We start from the raw sequence: 19,062 nt of genomic DNA, 5'->3' as shown, positions 1-19,062 counted from the left end.
GGATCATCTTCAGGACATGGATGTGTAGGGAGGAGTCCTGCCTAGTGATACCTGATAGAATAGCAAGGAGCTGGTATAGCAGTGATGGCAACTCACACTGGGATCCACAAGGCATTTTCCCCACTGAAAAGCTGGAAAAGTGGATTTCCGAGAGTTACTCCAACCTGGGGTTATTCACTTATGAGCAGTCCAGAGCAGTACGTTAGGATCCCCAGCTCAGCAGCTGGTGAGGACATTGGGCCTCAATCTGTTCTTTAAAATAAGAGGAGCTAATAAAACCACATACATCCACCAAGGATGCAGCCCACTAGTCAGGATGTATCGGGGACATTGCAAGCATTTTTCTCACTTTTTCTTGTGTACTTGACCAGAATAGTACAAAAGAGCAAACCAAAGGAGGAGGAGAGCAGGACCTGAGGAATTTGACCATTCCTTCCAGGCTAGTTCAAAAATACTCTGAATCACGAGTTATTGGTGTCTTCTGCTCCCAATGTGTTAGCCCAAAATAAATCTGCTCCATTACTTTTTTTTTGCTTTCAAAATCCTATCGGTGGATGTAACCGTCCGAGTCCGGATCACCAGATAAACAGGGACCTCTTTTGTTCTGTGCCGCCCTACCCAGCAGCTGGCAAAGCGACTGTCCCCAGCACAGATGTTCCCTGTTAGAGCAGAAATGGTCATTTTTTTAAAGTGCTTCTTCTACAAAGACACTAAACACTCATTCTTTTATTCCATCACTATAAAATGGAATTGCTCACCAAATTAAAAGCTCCAAAATCTAAGCGGCATTTAAGGATTCTCATGGAAATACTTCCTGTCTTACAGCTTCACTGCTAACAAGGACATTAATTAGGGGGAAATAATAACCATCTGGAGCCATCCTCAGTAGCATCCAGAAGCCCAGGGGAAGTCTGGTACCTTCTCCCTGACCCGCACAAGGAGTTTGCTTGTGTCCCTCTGCTGCACTATCCATGTCTGTTTGCTCATGGCCAGAGAGGAGGAGAAGGTGAAAGATGTGCAACGCAGTGAAAGGATGTGGGAGGGGGAGAGAAAAAGACCTTGAAGATGAAAAGAAATAAAGGTTGAGACACCTCAGAAGATGATGTTCTCATTTTTAAACCTTAACTCCCAAAGAAGAATTTAACATAAACAGGATTTAACATGAGCATGTCAGAGCAGCTCAACCTTGATGTGTTCCCCCTCCCCAGCCAGAAATCCTATCTGGGACTTTCTAATTAATTAATATTCTGGTATTAAAATTATCATTACCCATAATAAATATTCCCGAACACCAGCAGTTATTAAGTTGAAGCATCTCTTTCAACGACGAGGGCAAACCACCCGTTCCCCCAGTTCCCCAGCCCTACGTCAGAGCTGGACACTCCAAGAAAGCCCAAATATTTACAGATGCTGCCATGAATGTAAAGGGGTTGTGAAGCTCATGCAACCAGAATTTTTGTCTCCTGAAGACAATGGCATTGTTTTCCCTTTTCAGTTAAATTTAAATGATTGATTAGCTGAAGCTAATTCTCAATTCTAAATTCTCATGGAAACTTGGCAACTCAAGAAAAGGCTTTTCCAGCTGTTTGCAGGGATGTTGTAAGTGTTCCCCAAAGTCGGCTGTCAGAGATGCTGCTCTGCTCACCAGCTCACAGGTTGCTTACAAACCTCTTCCTTTACTTTGGGGTTTGTAAGTCTGTGCTCTAAATGTTGTGGGAGTTTTTTTCTTTTTTTTTTTTTTTTTAATAAAAAAGTCCAATTCCAAATCACTCAAATCCAATTGGAGCATCTTGCTGCAGCAGGGAGCCATTCCCTGCCCTGTGCCAGCTCTCCCCATCCTCACGCACCCTTGGGTCACCCCAAATCTCCCCTCTCGTGCTCCCTGGAGGGTTGCAATCCCCCCTGGCCTGATGTTAAACAAGCAAAGCCCTCTGCAAAGAGCGAAGCGGCTGGCCCTTGCGTCATGGCTTGGCTAATAAATGAAGCTTTAAAAGAAAATAAGAACCAAACAAGCCCGCCCTCGCCTTCCTTTTCATGCACTCCTTATGGGGAAAACAAAAGCAAAAAAAAAAAGGGATTAAATGTGAAAAGCGCAGACTGCTCAGAGCAACATGTCTGAGGACATATTTTTAACTTTCATCCTGGGAAAAAACAACTAAAAAAAGGAAAACCAGGCTGTTGGTGGAAATACTAGAGGAGCTTCTGCTCTGCCTGTGCAGTGAGGGGAGTGGAAACCCAATTCCTGCTCTGCCAGCAAAGCCCCCGTGCTGGGTCCTGCTTCCCGGTGTCCTGCCCGGGCTGGGGATGGGACGGCTGTGTCCACGGCTGCAGGCTGGCTGAGCCTCACATCAAACAGCAAAATGATGTGTCAAGCTCAATCTGCATTTTTTTGCACTGTTTTACATGATTTCATTACATGAGCACATGAGCAGCGTGTGCAGGGATTCTAGCATGACAAGACAACATAAAACATGAAACGCTGCCGTGCTTCAGTGTCTAAAACACTTAAGAGTCACAGCTGCTCAGCTACTGATTGAATTATTGCTTTTTGGTTTTTTCCTCTTAGTCACAACATTATCTGGTGAAATTCCCTGTGTCACAGACATTAATTGATGCCAGTTATCTCAGAACTGAACCCAATAAATTATTTTTGGCCAGAGCACATCTCCCAGAAAAACATCCATCCCCGATTTGAAGGCATCAAGTGATGGAGAAGTCAGCGTTTCCCTGGGAAATTTGTCCCAGAGTTCAGTGCTTAAAAATTCATGGCTGTTTGGATGCATGTCCAGACTCCCACGCTGAGCCGAAGGGATGTGCCCGTCTCCAGCATCCCATCCTGGAGGAGGGTACCAACACCATCAAACCACCTCTGACAGTCCTGAGTCTGGTCTGCTTCATTTTTTCAGTCCCTATTTATCTTCATTTATTATTCGCTATCACATAAATTTTACAATTGTGCCTGTTGTCCCTAAAGCACTGTTGTCTTTTCCCCACATTTTCTCCTGCCAGGGCTGTATTAATCAGTACCTTTGCCCAGACATAGCTCAGCCCATACACATGATGATCCCACACCCCACATAAAGGTGCCCCCACAGCCTTTTTTCATCCAGCAAATTCCTGACATTTTAAGGGAATAACCCCCCCAGCCCAGCAGGCTCCCTGGGTGCACTGCGGAGAGGTTGCAAAGCTCAGTTTGAGCCTTAAGATATTTTGATTAAATGGAAAGAAATCAGGAAAGGAAGGTATGTCTAGCTGGTGATCTGGGAATGCAGGGATTAGGGAGGAATGGAGAAGCAACTATGCTTTTCACAGGATTTTTCAATCAATGGGACACTTAATCTCCTGCAAGGCAAATTCACTTGCAGTTAATTTATTCAAGATGGAACTGGATGAAGAAGTGATTAAGGAGGTGCAGGAAAGGGAGAGTTCAGCTGTGGAAAACTTTAAATCGGATCAGCGTTCCTTGGAAGAAGTGTGACAGAGAAACGGACTTTGAAATGTTTTTCTCCACATTGGCAACAGTGGAAAAAAATACCTAGTGGGGTTCCAAGGAGAGGGAGAAACAGCAGTGAAGTCAATGAGATGGTGGCACAGGAGGATGTGGGGCCTGAAAATGAGTTCCAGCAGCTTTCTGTGCACCCTCTAGCAAATCATTTTACCAATCTCTGGTCATTTTTTCATCTTTAATTAGGAGACAGCTCCGCTGAAGAGCACAGGCAGTGCTGATGGTGAGGATCCCACTGCCTTGTGTGGGCAGCAATGAGCAGGCTGCTGCTCTGGGGACTTCTGCTCACCCTGAGCAGAGAAAACTCGTGTGTTGGTGACCAAAGGCCGCTGCAAAAACATGCTTGGGACAAACAGCTGTGGCTGAGCGTCAGGTGACCTCCAACATGGTCTCATAGAGGGAGCCTGAGTTGGTGGCTATTGCAATGTTAAACCCAGATCCATCCCTTGGCAGTGCCCAAAGCCTGGGGAGGGGCAGCAGGGATATTAGAAGATGACAAAGTGATTTTTTGGGTCTCTCTAAGGACTAGTCCCATGGGCCAGAAGCAGCCAGGGAGGGAGCCTGGGGCATCTGGGAGAGGAGCACAGGCTGGCAGCGGGAAGAGGTGCTGGCTCTGGGAACACCAACAAACGTCCCCACAGCGCTGGGTTAGCGGCGTGTTAAATAGCATCAGCTGGGTACGTTCAGCAGGCAGCTGTGGAGAAGCATGGCGCACAAAGCCCAGAGTGACGCAAACCTTTGCTTTCCCACCTGGCAGCAGCAAGTTTCACCCAGCCCTGGGGCGTGCAGCAGAGGAGGGGAAGGAAGAGAATGGTTACAGCGGGTAAGTCTTTGCACCGTCTGCATCAGATTTCCATTACCCTCAACAAGGGACAATGCGCCCAGACGCTGCCACACAGGAGAGGATGCTCCTCCCAGCCACATCCATATCCTTCTCTCCTGCATGTAACATCACCTCATCCTGATCCCTCCCTGACCATCTCCAGCTCTAGGACAGCGTCTGCGATGACATCCTCCACCCAGCACACACCTTCGGGCTGACTCGTGACCATCGAGCCATTTGGGCTCGTTGTTTAGCGGTGTGTGCAGGGGAATGTTACACCCTTTGCAAAACCGTTTTGCCCACTGAATACCTGACACATCATCCCTTGGCAGAAGCATTCCCGGTGGAGGCATTAGAGCCTTGTGCTCGCTCCCAAATAATCCTATGCTCCCTGTATTACCCCAATTAATAGACAACCTACTAATGACAGAGCAGTTGCAGTGCTCCATCCCCACATTTGGTGAGTTTTAGGGGATTTCTCTCCCAAGATGGAGCACATCCTTGCTTTGAGGTTTGGGTCCCGCTGACCCTGCAGTGTCCAAGTGGATCCAGACCCCAACCCACTTCTGGCAGTGAGCTTTGTCCCCATCCCTGTCCCCTCCTCTCCCTGCACGGGGAGTGCCTGCAGGAGGCTGTCCATCTGCCACCGATACACATAAGCAACTTTTTTAAAGGCTGATCAATGTTTTCTCTGCTTCATAACAAACCCTCTCATTGCAAAACGAAACATAAACACGACTGTAATTCACCCAGCTGTTCCGCATGCCGGGTCGAGCTGGGAATGGATGCTCCTAATTACACAGCCCGTTCCCACAGCACGTCTGCAATCCCTCCCGCGGCTGGGCAGGACCCGGCAGGCTATCTCCCCCCATGCTGAGTGGCCACGTCACAGGAACAGCCCCGAGGGGACCCAGCGCCAGGACACGGGACCAGAGACGGAGACAAGCCAGGTCCGAGCCCCGGGCGCTGCTGCAGCAATTACACAGACATCGCAGTAAGCAAAATCACCGGCGCACTCCTTAAAATAGCAGATGACGGGCGTGTTGCAAACCCTGTCTGAGGAACTCGCAGAATATTGTGGTCAGCAGTAATGATACTTTCTTATTTTTCCTGGTGTAATTTTTTCCCTTTTACTTAGGGATATTGTAATAAAGAGGTGTTTACAGGCGAGGCCCGTCAGTGATTCTTGGCCCCGATGCAGGTTTCTACTGTGGTGTTTGGAGTTGCTGGTTGATGCTCTCTCTAAACTGCCTGTGTCCATCAGGACTTGGGTGATCTCTGGCTTTCTTCTGGAGGTTTCCAAAGCAAACGCTGATCTGCGACTCCAGTTCTCACCAGCTGCCTCTTGCTTTCCCCAGTCACGCATTATCACCAGGTAATGGTGGTTTTGGGGTTCCCTCACCCATGTATTTCTGCACTGGAGGCACCATTGGGTCACCAGCCCTGATATCACAGCTCTCTTCAGCTGCCCTTTGGCACCAGGACACCAAGCTTCCAACCATAAATAATGAACATCGGATTGCAAAGGCCTTTTTATGGGTGAAAAATATGGGCTGGAAAGGATCAAGACCCTCTTCCTCTGTAGAGATCCTCATAAATGAAGCTACAGATATTTTGCAGCATGTGTGTATTATGGTGGCACAGGCAGGACCTGGTGTCCATCCACCTCCAGCCTCCCCTGGTCTCACCACGGCAGGGGTGCTGGGGTCTTAGGGCTATATCTGGATGCTGATGCTATGGTGCAATAAGGATGCTTTAAAAAGGACCAAGGAGACAATTTCCCTCTGTGCAGCAAGGGCCCATCTGCTAAAGCTTGTGCTTGATGGGCCTCCTCCAGCTCTGCTTAAAACTGCTGCACCTTGGAGGAGGAAGCCCACCCATGTGCCACGACAAGCAAAGGTACATTAGAGAATTCTGCTCTTGCTGTGGTGGTTTGGAAAGCCTAGGGTAAACCTGCAGGGTTGGGGCAGAGGAAATTTTCAGGCCCCTGGGTTGGGGAAGGCGAGTTGGAGATGTTGGGATGCCTGGGAGCCCAGAACCTGTGAAGCAGCTGCTCTCCACTGGCTGGGTTTGTTATGTAGCCCAAATCCCTATTTCTCCACAATGCCTCCTGTTGGTTCCCCTGCTGAAAAAAAAATCCAGTGAAGTTTTGGGTTTTTTGCTGGACAGGGTGGCAAACCTTTTTCTTCCTCCTCTTGGTCAGTAGCAGGCTGAAAGAGTCTGTCAGTGGAGTGCAGCCTGGGTTTGATGCAAGGGGACAATCCTCCTGCGAGCCCCTCTCCTCTGCAAGCCCTACAGCGAGTAACATGAGACCACATCTATTTTTCCAATTCGACCAAATGTTTTCTAAAACAAAAAAAATTAAAAAAAGAAAGGGCCTAACCTTGCAGCTGATTCAAACTGACCCCAGAGTCTGTGATAACCACACAACTTTATGGCAAGATGTGCCACAGGGATGTCAGATGCCTGTGTGCTCTGAGGCACCCTGGGAAGGTGCCAAACAAGGACAGACCAACCTGTGGAACAGCCCAGCGATGCTAATAAGAGAGCCTATGGGACTTTCTGGAAAAAAAATGGCCATACTGCGCCAAAAAAGGGACAACCCCTGAACACAGGAGATGGGGTGAGCTACTACAGTACCCCTCAGGCTGCAGCCAGCCTATGCCTGCAGCCCCAGCGTGGTGGGAGGGAGAGCTGGGAGCAGACATTATCCCTGCACTGGAGGAATGCTTTGCAGTTATGTACCCTTTCACCAAAATAATCCAAGTTCTCGGGTACTGGCCAAACCACAGGAGAATTACAGCCAAGAAAGCCTCTCGCAGTAGTAGGGAAATAGCAAACCCTTTGACTGTTTTTCCAGATCAGCACAATTATAACTTTAAATCCACTGAGCAGATTTTTTCTTTCTTCTCCCTCCTCCTTTTCCCTTTGGCCACGCTCAGACTGGAAACGTCATGTCTGTGCCTGGATCAGCCATGAGGATGGGGGTAAGGGCTGCCCCCCTTCAGGCACCCTTGCAAGTAGGGGGGTTAGCTCTGGGGTGCTTACAAGGAAGAGCTCTTGCTGAAGGCAGAGGGGAACTGAGCACAGGGAGGGGCTCAAGGGGCCCAAACCCTGCACCAAGGCTTCACAGTACCCCTTTGCTTCAAAGCAGAGTTGGAACAGCACAATTTCAGGAGGAAGAGCAGCTAGAGAGCATCCAGCACCCCAATGCCAAACCCGCAGCCCTTGAAGCCCATCTGGTTGCCAGCGTGGCCAGGGACCCACTCCCTGGCCATGCCACCTTGCCAGCAGCATGAGTGCAACCCTGCCCTCAGCCAGCTCGGGAATGCTGTATTTATTATTTTTACAGCTTCTGAAGGCCAATGGATGTTTATTCCCAGGGTTTTCCTTCCACAGCCAGTTTTTCTCAAGCTTCATTTTTTGCATAGCTGGAGACTTTCAATCCGCAGATGCAAGCCGGCGTGGGGCAGCAGTCCTGGCACTCACTGCGTGAAGCATCACGGCTGCTGCCATCTGCCCTGCGGAGGCACAATCCACCCCCCCCAGCCTCTCTCCCTCGCCTGCTTCTGTATTGGGGTGTCTGGTGGCAATGTAGAACCAAGGGCAGTGGTTGGTGTGTCCTCCTGTGCACGTGTGGGAGGAGGGAACAGGTCCTTTTGTCCTTCCTTCGGGAGTGACACAGCTCCTGCCTCACACCTTAAATACCCCCAAAATGTTGGGAACCAAAGTGTGACTTGGGGCAGAGGAGCAGCTCTAAGCCAACTCACCACTTCCAGTCAACACCATAATCATCTCTGCCCTTACGGTAGCCCCATTTCCTAACAAAACTCCTGCCAGGCCACTTTGCCCCATGCTCTGCAGCTCCCATTCCCCCCAGATTTCCCCTAAAATGCCCAGCCCTGGGGACGGGGATGCTCAGACACTGTAACGCGCCGGGCACCACTTGCCTTGCCTGTACTGGGATTGCTCCAGGGCAGGGCAGCCACTGCCTGGCTGCCGCTGTGCGAACCTACATTGCACATTAGGATGAGTTTCAGTAGCCTCTTGTCATTTTTTCCATTCACATACTTGGAGAAGGCACCTCCAGCTTAATGAAAAAGGGAGAGAAAGTGTTGAGAGGGAGGTCTGAAAGCCACTCGCTGCTCTGGAAGACAGTGAGCAGGGAAAAGCCACCCCATGAATTGATGAGCTTTTCAAGCACTATATACCCAAGCATTTTTTCCCCTGGAGTTTAATAATCTGAATTCTTTCCTCCCAGATTTTCCACTATCAGGGTTGCAGTTACAGCCCCCATGTGCAAATTCTCTGGCTCCTTTCTTGAAAGGTTAGAAAAAGGGAAATACAACTAAAAATACACCTAGAGAATATGATATATGTTTGTATACACTCAAATACGCCTTTACACACACACACACATATATATATGTAAAAAGCTGCTTTGAAACCCTTCTAAAACCATCCACACTAGCCAAAAGCAGCATTAAAAGACTCAGACTGAAGGATAGGTGCCAGAGACCTCAGATTCCACATTTGGTATTTGGCAGCTGGGTTTCTGCACGTTGTTATAACCATCACTCCTATATGAACCATGCTTCTGAGATAACCATTTAGTTTCTCTGGGCTCTTCTGCATTTCAGTGGATTTTGTTGCACTCCTCTGGGATGGTATTGAAGGACACTTCTGGCTTCTGCTTTACCAGCAACTGGGGTTTCATCTTAGCATCTCCATTTCTTCTGCCTCCTGCCAGCTCCAGGGGTTGGCCAAGGCTCGGCAGATTTATTATCCTGCTCCTTCTGTACATCTTTGGTTTATACTATAGATGTTTTGTTTGTTCAGTCATTTATGCTTTAACCAGAGTGAGTCATGGTGGCTTCATTTTTTAACTGTGTACACATATTTAATAGACATTTTGTACTACATAATTGCATATTCAAATAGATGCTGTACTTATGTATATACATACACTCATTCTGTGCAGGGAACATCCTTTTTTATTCATGCAGAGGAACGCACAGAAGAGAAACTACAACTGTGTCTCACCTGATGTTGTTAGGAGAGATGCGAGAGGGGCCAAAATGAGCCAGAACTGGTCTTTTCTCCAGTGTCCTGCTGGGAAAGGAGGAAAAAATCCTCCTATTGCTAGTCCCCAGGGAAGCCAGCCCTTGACCACCCCATCAGTGATGGTGGCAGCTTGAAGGCATGAGTAAAAAAAAAGCATAAGAGTCCCCAGATGGCAGGGGAACTGCAGTCCCTCTGCCAGGATCATGCCTAGAAAAGCACCTATAGCTACTATTGGGCTGAAAATATTAAAAAAATTGGTGTTCTCCAGCAGTCTCTGCAGGGCCTCTCCCTCAGAGACCTCACTTTAGGCAGAAATCTCTGCAGAGCAGCAAAACCAGCCTGTGCAGGCACTGAGCACCCAACTGCTTAGCTACTGCTGCCATCCCCACCTGGCAGGGACACCAGACCCCAAGGGGCAGGGGGGAATTGCAGGGGAACCCTCATAAACGCCTTGGCCAGGACTTCGGGAAGACGGGCTGAGGGATGGGACAGGCTCAGCCGCACCCATGTCCTGCATCCCCTGCCCAGGGGTGGGCAAGGATGGCCCTTCCTCGGACCCAAGGCTCAGCTGCAGTCCTGGGAGGGTTTCCCACCCACAGCGCCTACGGATGTCATTTTGTCATATGAAGAGCACGGTGGCACACGAGCACCTTGGAGCAAGGTGTCTGTGTGCCATTCACATCCAGTTATGCTGCTCTGCTCCAAGGGGAGACTTTTGACACGTTTAGGGTGAAATGAGATATGGAAAAGGATATTCTGCAGAAACAGAGGTAGGGAGAAATGTGATGGCAAAGGCACTCAGTTCCTGCTCTTTATCTGCTTCGGAGAACTGTGATCTCTGAGCAGCCTTTCCTGGGCTTAGCCCTGACCTGGTAAACACCTCTGCACAGCCGGAACCTCTTGCAGTGGCCAGTGCAAATGCCACCACATTTTTTGGAGTTTTGGATCCGTTCCTGATAGAAAGTATTTCTCAGCAAAGATCTGTGCAAATGAAGACACCAAAGCATCAGATCAACTTCCCTGGAGAGCATGGACCCCATCCCATCATCTTGCAGATATGCCTGGGCTCTGCCCAGGAGCAGGTGAGGGATGGAGACACCAGGCTGGGCTGAGACTCCTTTGGAAATTAAGCACACAATGCTGCCCAGATGTGCCTCAGCATCATGTGAAGGGAGATGAGGATATAAGACTTCACACCAAGCAGAGCAACATCATCCATTAACCACCCAGGTCTTGAGCAGGGGATGTTGCAGGAATTTGTTTTATTTACTGAAACTACTCAACAGACGTGTTTATACCGTGCTCCAGTGGCTTTGGCCACAAGCAGTTGTGCTGTCAGGCTGCCCAAAATTCTTTACTCCCCCCTCAAAAACATTTCTTTGGGTAAATATCCACGTTCTCAAGCAAAGAAAGGGTGGAGGCCTGTGTCCCATGCCAGATGTTTCTGACTTAAGTGTAAGCTGGCTGGTTGGGAAACAGTCCCATAACACAGGTTCATGGACAGCGAGGATGAAAAGGATCCTGAGAGACCACCCAGTCCTTGACATGGCGCAAGGCAGGGTCAGCTCTAGGAGAAAGCTCCCAAACTGCTGTGTGCAAACCTGCTCAAGGACCACAGGGACATCCCCCTGTGAGAATGCTCTGGTCCATACCATGGTCACGCTTCTGGGGAGAACCAGCCCAGCCACGAGCAGCCCCATGCTTGGTCTTGAGCTGAAGCAGTGGGAAGGCTCATCACCACCATGCAGATGGGAGCCTCTGAACTTCAGAGGGGGTACTGGGTGCTAAAATACCTGCTCAGGACCCATCTCTGCAGTGGGGCAGAGGCAGCTTCACCAGCTGCACCCCAGGCAACCCCCTCCCTTCCCTGCCCACACCAGTGCACACGCTCCCAGTGGAAACCTGAACCCTATCCCACTGTTCAAAGCTTTATAAATATTAACTCAGGTCTCTGCTGAACGGCGGAAGGAAATGGTAACCTGGAGAGTGCAAACATCAGCACGGATTTAATTGCAAGTGACTCCCCGGGATGCAGCTAGGAGCACCAGAGCCCGGACGGCTCCTGCAGCCCTGATGCAGCCCAGGGGCTGCAGCATCAGCATCACCCCATTAGCTGGATGCACGGTACCGTTTGGGAAAAGCACACGATCCTTGTGGGAAACCGGGGCTCAGAGCCAGCGGAAGGGCTCACTGCAGCGCGCCTGGGCGGCTGGCCCCGACCTGCCATTAAACAGAAGGGAAGCGGCGAGCAGGGAGGTTTCAGGCTGTGCTGACGGCAGCTGGAGAGACCAAAGTTAGAGCCAAACCTCCCTGCTCCTCCTTGCAGGGAAATATCAGCTCAGCTTGAGGGCACAGGACAGGGTCCAGCCCCACATCCCCCGCCAGCACCAGCAAAGGTTGTGCAAAGGCAACACAGATCTGATTTTTTAATTTCAGGGGTACTTATGTGCATTAATTACATGTTTGCTTGTTGCCTTAAGCCTGGCTGTTGTCTACCCCTGGGGCAGATCCTTCAGCTCTGCAGTAATTGAGTTGCAGGGAGTTTCAAGGGCTGCCCTCATCACTGCAGCATCCAGACATGCTTCTGGAGAGCACCAAGGGTCTCTGCCAACATGTGTGCAGGATCCCCCAGGGAGCATCAGCCCTGGCGAGGAGCAAAACCTGCCACGAAACCCAAAACCTGAACAAAGCCCATCTGAGTCTCATCTTGCACTCGTGACAGACGCAGGCAGGTCTGAGCACTTCTGCAGACTGTGGCTCTTCGGTGGAAACTCTATAAAATGGGATGGCCTTGACCCAAAACCTAGATGGGTTTTCAGCAAGTGTCAGAGGCCGAGGGGCCCCGGGGAGCTGTGAACCTGCCTGGAGTAAAGCCCTGTACACGACACCTGCCACCAAGATGCAGCCAAGCAGGAACCAGAGCATGGTACCCTCCACACATATCAAACACAAAATACAGTTATCCCCCACATAAAACTCCTCTTTTTGAAAGCAGGAGGGTTTCCATTCTCTGCATTGCCCAGACTGGCCTAGCACCAGTATCACCAAGAGCAAATCTCAGTTTCCCTTGGAGCTGCAGCACTGTCCACCCCAAACCGGCAGTTGGATGGAGCAGAAGGATACATTCAGCATTTTGGGCAGGTTGCTTCAGATCCCCCCCCTCTGAAGAGCCCAGCGCAGAGTTCACTTACCATTTCTTCCCACCGATGTCATGCTGCTGCACTGTGTAGCCAAAATACGCTTCCTTAGAGCCAGCTATGATTTTGGGCCTCTTAGTGTCAATATTGAAGGTATCACTGAACCCTGGGTAGAGAAAAAGAGTCAAGTTGCTGAGGTGGTAGAAGGAAACACTTTTTTACTGTGGTCAGAGACGAACAGGTCACCCCAAGAGGCTGTGCAGTCTCCACCCATGGAGATATTCAAACCCCGACTGGACACAGCCTTGGACAACCTATTCCAGGTGACCCTACTTCAGCAGAGGTGGACAGATAACCTCCAGAGGAGCCTCTAACCTCAGCCATCCTGGGAATGCTGCTCCCCCACATTGAATAATAAGTCCCAGAAGAGTCCTACACGAAACAGTGGTGGGTTTACCCCATTACGGCAGCTCTGTGGCGCAGGATTCCCAATGCCAGCCATGATGGAGAGGAGGCTGGAAGGTCCAAAACACACCAACCTCACCTCAGCTCAGCCCCCAGCACTCCTCTCTCCAGCCCCGATCCCCCACAGAGTAGCTGCAGCTTTAGGCAGGTTCGTTTAGGGGCCACAGCTGCACAAGTCCTGGAGGGCAGCCCCCTTCCCCAGCCCACCTGCAGAGCACCCCGGCAGGTACCAACATGCCCCTTGGGGCTGCTCAGTTGGTGCCCACCACTGTTACCAAAGCAAAAGAGTGGTTTTGGTTTATGATAAATGAAAAAGTATTTTTCCTCTAGGCTTCTGCAAACGGAATCAGCTCAAGCCAGGGCTTCCAGGACAGGCATAAGAAGGGGAGAGATCACCCTCCTCTCCTTTGACATCTCCTCAAGCCCCCTGTGATGGGCGATGCTCCTCCAGCTGTGGAGCAGCAGCTGCTCGTGGTGGAGATGGCCACCACCATGTCCCCACACACCCCTACAGCGACCGCGGTCTAGGGGGACACAGAAAATGTGCAGATGTGCCTGGTCTGGAGCCTATCACCCAGCATGGCTGTCCCTGAGGGTTTTGGAGCACCAAAGAGCCAAAGCTGGGATTCACTTTTCCCATGTGAGCAAAAGCCAGTGCTGCTGGAGGGTTTGCTACAGAGATGTGGCTCAGGAGGGGATGTCCCCAAGAATGGATGCTCAGACCCAGATGGGGCAATTTTCAGGCTTTTCCTCTCCCCAGGGCTGCTCTGGAGGATGCCCCTTCCCACAGGAGAGCAGGAGCAGGATCCCTGGCCATGGCGTCCAGCTCCGGGGAGCCCAGTGTTCACAGCCCATGTGGGTCAACCTTCAAGAGCAACTTGCTTGTCAGGGAGCAAACCTTGGGGTAGATCGATCTGGCAAGTCTCCCCTCTGCCAGGAGCTGGATCCAGCAGCAGGGTGTACAGACAGGCGCGTCAAGTGAATCTCCCCAGGACTGGGGCCCTTTGCATATCCATGGGTGCAGGAGCTGCCCCAAATTGTGCCCATACCCACCCTGGGTGCATTCAATGGAGAAACTGGCTGGGGGCAAAGACCACCTCTGGGCAGGGGGTATAGCACTATCTGTGCCGGGGAGCTCTGGCACTGTGTTGCCTCTGTTTTGGTGGCTGCAAAATGCCGCAGCCACCCGTGTCCAATGGTCCCTGTCCCACAGCCAGCCAAGGATCAGCCCATCTCTGTCCAGAAGACACACACACTTCAGCTCGGGCCAGCAGCATGCTCAAAGCCTCCACGGGTGCTTCATGGCTTCTACAAGTAGATGGCTTTTTTGCTTAACAATATTATTTTGCTTAAGCCTAGAGGGCCATGGCCAAGCAAGGAGCAACTGTGTTGGAGATGGAGCTGCAGGGATGGATACTGATAGCCAGGATATCCCAGCTTTTTGTTTGCCTTTGGGCAGAACGTAGCTGCCGGATGGTTCTTGCTAATAAAAGATCTGGGCATCTTTATTAAGGTCGGCTTTAAAGCAGAAGGATCATGTTTGGTATTTATAGGGGTATAAAGGGGTTGTCAACTGGAGAGGCTAGGAATGCTGCTTCCCAAGCACAAAAACTCAGGATGGAAAGTGTTTTGATAAGTAGGAATGTTAGGGATAAATCTGATTTTTTGCAGTCATAGGAACAAATCTGCAACATTGGCTCCATAAGCAGAGAACCACAGAGTCTCGCCAAGGAGAGCTGAGGTAAGGAGCTTTAAAATAATACAAAAAGAAATTCTAGAAAGCAGGGGCAAAAGAAAAAGGAGACGAGGGGATTAGAGCCAGCATATTTTGTGGTAGATTGACCTTATTTAACATTACAAAGCAAATTAAAACCTCCTCTGAGTTAACTGTTACCCAGTGGAGAAACAGAAGCTAGGACTGGCCACTGAGAGGAGTGATGGGCAAGGGAGGGGGGCAGGTCGTGGGGAGCTGGGAGCACCCTGGGGTATCCCATTGCTGCCACCAGCGAGGTGCGGTGACACTCCGGACCTGTCTGAAAGAGGAGGGTCTTTTAGGGAGGGAATTTTGTATTTTAAGCAAGGTTCAGTTGCAGGTAACGCAGAGGCATCTTTATCACTTGGGTGCAGAGCAAGTGTCAGAGAGGTAGTGGCAGGTCGTCTTCTGATTTTTTTGCATTCAGCAGTTTCTCTGATTCTGCACTGCAGAGCCCCAGGCAGAGTTTTCTGGGAAGTGGGAACACTAGAACAAGTTGGGAACCTCCATCCCATGGCTCCTTGCTTTAGGACCCCATGGTGCAGCTGTAGCCTCCTGCAAAAGGCAGCCAGGATGGTTGTGAAAAGCAATATACCCTCCCCACCCCACCCCACCCCCCCCCAAAAAAAAAAAAAAAAAAAAAAGCAGGAATGCTTCATTAAGTGCAAACGTCTCTGAACTGGGGGGAGCAGGGAAAAGTGCTGTAAGGAGCTTGTGCTGCTCACCGTGCCGGAGCATCCTGCTCACAGCAGGTAGCGAGGACCAGGGGGAGCAACAGGGCTGGAAAAGCAAAATGATCTGGAAGGAAGTTTCCAGGCACTGGATGGCAGAGGGGAAGAATTTCAGAAAGCCAACAGATGTGGGTGCATTCGAGGCAGAAAGAAAAAAAAAATAATAATCAGAGAATATTTAAACTGGCTTAAACTAATGGGAGCTTTTTGAGAGGTTGTCAAGGAGATTTAGCAATCCGAAGAACCAAGCCTCATTTTCTTGTCAGGGGTGACATCACTGTCATAAATAAGCGACCAGAAGCCACATGTTTTGCTTGTGATGCAGCCAAGGCAGGAAGCCTCAAATACCTCCTTTCCGAACTGGAGTTTCTGTCTAGTCCAAACTTTTGATTCTTGTCAGGTCAAATATTGAAAAGGAAAAAACCCCACCACATTTGGGAAACAATACTGGGAATAAAAGCCACCTTTCCTGCCAAAAAAGAATAAAAATAAGTCCTCCCCATAAAGGAAACCTTCAGGAGGGGGATGGTCTTGGGGCCTCAGCACCATCCTCCTGCCTGCATCCTTCAGGCAGGCAACGGGATTCACCGCTGGCAAGGGGACTCTGGGAAGGTGCTGTGCTGCGCCAAGGCTGCTTCTGCTGCTGTGAGAGGTTTGGGGCTTTAGCACACTGCCTTTGCTCCAAACTTCTGCAATTTAAAGAGATGCAAGCTGGGCAGTGGAGCTGCTGGAAGAATTTCTTTTTTTTTTTTTTTTTTTTTTTTTTTTTTGACTGCATCATGCAAACCCAGACTGTTTCGGTGGCCTCCAGCACTTTCACAGCTCAGGGCAGAGTTTCTGGAGAGAAGCTGAGCTGACACAGGGCAGTTACACAGAGGGGAGAAGCATCCCAAAGGCTCTGGCTAGTCCAGCCCATGAGAACCTATGTCTGGATCCACATGGGCTCTTCTGCTGAATTCTCCAGGGTAAACAGAGCTTGTCCACTGCCGGGGTGCTGTGCGTCCCCAGAGGCAGCGCTGGAAGATATATGGGATCTGGGGGCACTACAGGTGACCCGAGGAAAAGAGTATGAACGGGACACAAGAGCACACGTGCCGCGCCACGCTCTTGTTTTCTTGCAGGGATGAGAGCTGCTCGCTTGAGGAGCCCAGGATCATGTGGCAGGGGGAAAGCTCACATCTGCCAAAAATCTGGAGCGTGCCGGGGTCAAGCAGCTCAGTCTGGCACTTTGAAACTCGCCTTGCTGTTCTCACTCCCGCTTCCTTTCTCATCGTTCAAGCCCAAGCAGGAGAGGTGACCTCTGACAGGGTGGTGGGTTCACGGACCCCCGCATCACCACTGTGACCCCTGCAATCCTCAGCATCCCTGGGGATGCGCCGGCCTGGGCTCCTGGGATCCCCATCCCCGCCACCACATGAGCTTTGGTGGTATTGGATGCTCCTCTGCAACCCATCTGCCATGCACATTACTTTTTCTTTTCTTAGGATTGAAAAATTTGGCTTAACTAGAAAACATTTAATCTTGATTCTTGGACAAAACCTAGTGGGCCCCAAAAAGGAACATGGTGGTCCACGTGTCCCTGTGCTTCCCTCTAGCTTTAATTCCTACCAAGCCCGCTTTGCTGAATGAGATGCTGAAAGCACCAAATGCCGCTCCAGGTCGCTACCTCAAAGCCAGCGTTTGTCATCAGCTATTAGGAAACAACTCAGGGTTTGGTGGCTGCTGCAGTGGTGGATGGAGAGCCAGGGAATACTGAGGATGAACAGAGGATCAGTCATCACCGGCTCGTGTGTTGTAACATTCCTGGTTACCCACAAAATCTCTGACAAACAGCCCCGGGGCGTTAGCTACACAAGTACCTTGTGCTTCCATAATTCCATCTTTCTGGCCCCCCAAAAGCCAGGGAGGAGCTGTTTGATGGCCACGTTTTGCAGCCCTAAGGAATGTGCTGATTATCCATTTGCAGCAGATTCATTAGCGATAACACAAACAGCATCAGGAATAAATAGCAGCAAGTGTCTGACCACCCCTTTTCCAGGGAAACACCACAAAGTGATAGGCTGTGGGGGTTGTGTGTGTGTGTGTGTGTGAATTAGCTTCTCAGAGCCCCACAGACCTTGGGGGTTGTTTATTGGACCTTCCCAGGCCAAATCTCAGCCAGTGGATGGACAACTGGTAGGTGAGGATGTGGAGTCCCTCTCAGCCCCAATGTTGGGGCTGTGCAGCCACCCAAAATTAAGTACCCACCATCAAAGCCTGGACTGGAGGGTCCCTTGGGAACCCACCTGGACAATATCAAACACGCCCCATAGAGCAGGCACAACGGTTTTACCATTTAGTGACCCTTTAGAGAGGGAAGGAGCCAACTACCTTCTCTAGAAAACCAAAGCAGTGAAGGAAAACAGATGCGTGGTCTGACACAAGTAAAGTTATTACATCTCAGCGCATCTTCCCCAGATCCTTCTGGAAGTTGCAGCAGCAACTGGGCAGTGAGGAACTGGGTGATTCGCAGCCACTGAATGCATTTATTTTAACAAGCCATGGCTCAGCACCCCTTGGCTGGGGTCTCCAGCTTCTGGCCCAGACCTGTGCCCTGCTTGCACCAAAGCCTCAGGGAAGAGGAGCTGGCCTGATTCAAAGTTTAGGAACACCCTTGGCTGTCCCCAAGATGGGCTGTGTGTGGAGGCATGGCACTGGGGTCCCCAGCCCTGCAAGGTGCCTGATGGAAGGGGATGGGCTGCCAAGTGCTGGCACCACCTGTCTCCTCCCTCAGTACCAAGAAATCACCAGGCAGTTGCCAGGAACGCTGCGGTACCTCTACGGACCCCCAGCCCATGGGACGATGCAAGAGCAGGGCAGCAGGTTCCCCCAGAACCATTGGGGAGAGCCAGGAGAGGGGTTTCCCTCATCAAAGCACCCAAGGGTTTGTGCCAGGACAGGTAGCGCTGCCTGCACAGCGAAGGGATTGTTCCAAGGATGCATGTCCCCACCTGACACCATCAGCTCAACCCCCGACGGGTCCCACACATCACATAAATTTGCTTTTAGTCCGGATGGCAAAACACCAGCATTAACCCTCAGCAAAATATATCAACCAGTAGCCACAACACATCCTAGCCCAGAGACCACCAGAGTGCTGTAAGCATTAACCCTTCTCACCGGCACATGGCTCACGTTTGCTGCAGCAGCGCTGCTATCACCAGGCACAGGCAGAAACCCCCGTGAGCAGAAACACTCCTGTGGGCAGAAATGCTCATGTGGAGGATTCCTGTTCAGCCCAAATTGTTGATGTGCCACATTCCCCAACGAGGCTCTGCAATGCCCATCCTGCATCCCCGAGCAGCATCTCTTTAAGGGGAGCTCACCCCACGGGCTCTGCTGCCCACGTAAGCATGGCCGGGGCTGTGCCACCACCTCCATGCCGGAGCCATCGGCCTCGGCCGCTCCACGCAGGCAGCCCCGCGCCCCGCCACGCCGCCATGCAAGGCTCACACACATGTTCCCTATTAAGCAAAGAAAGGCAGCTCCGCTGCGGCTGGCTTTAAAGGATCAAGCAACAGCACAATTAGAACTGTCTCTTATAC

General features: G+C 50.7%; 1 protein-coding gene across 2 annotated transcripts in view; it reads right to left on the bottom strand.

The window, feature by feature from the left end:
* Positions 1-19,062, bottom strand: part of ITGA11 (integrin subunit alpha 11) — a 50,580-nt gene that overhangs the window by 30,395 nt on the left and 1,123 nt on the right. For both annotated transcript variants that reach the window (XM_026855730.1, XM_026855729.1), the window contains exon 2: positions 12,584-12,695. In XM_026855730.1, coding sequence (XP_026711531.1) covers positions 12,584-12,695 — 112 coding nt within the window. The remainder of the gene's footprint in view (positions 1-12,583; positions 12,696-19,062) is intronic.

Source organism: Athene cunicularia (assembly GCF_003259725.1).
Source record: "Athene cunicularia isolate RWA chromosome 10 unlocalized genomic scaffold, athCun1 chr10_part1, whole genome shotgun sequence".
Taxonomy (NCBI): Eukaryota; Metazoa; Chordata; class Aves; order Strigiformes; family Strigidae; genus Athene; species Athene cunicularia.
The sequence above is the reverse complement of the archived record's forward strand: the minus strand, read 5'-3'. Positions and strand labels throughout refer to the sequence as shown.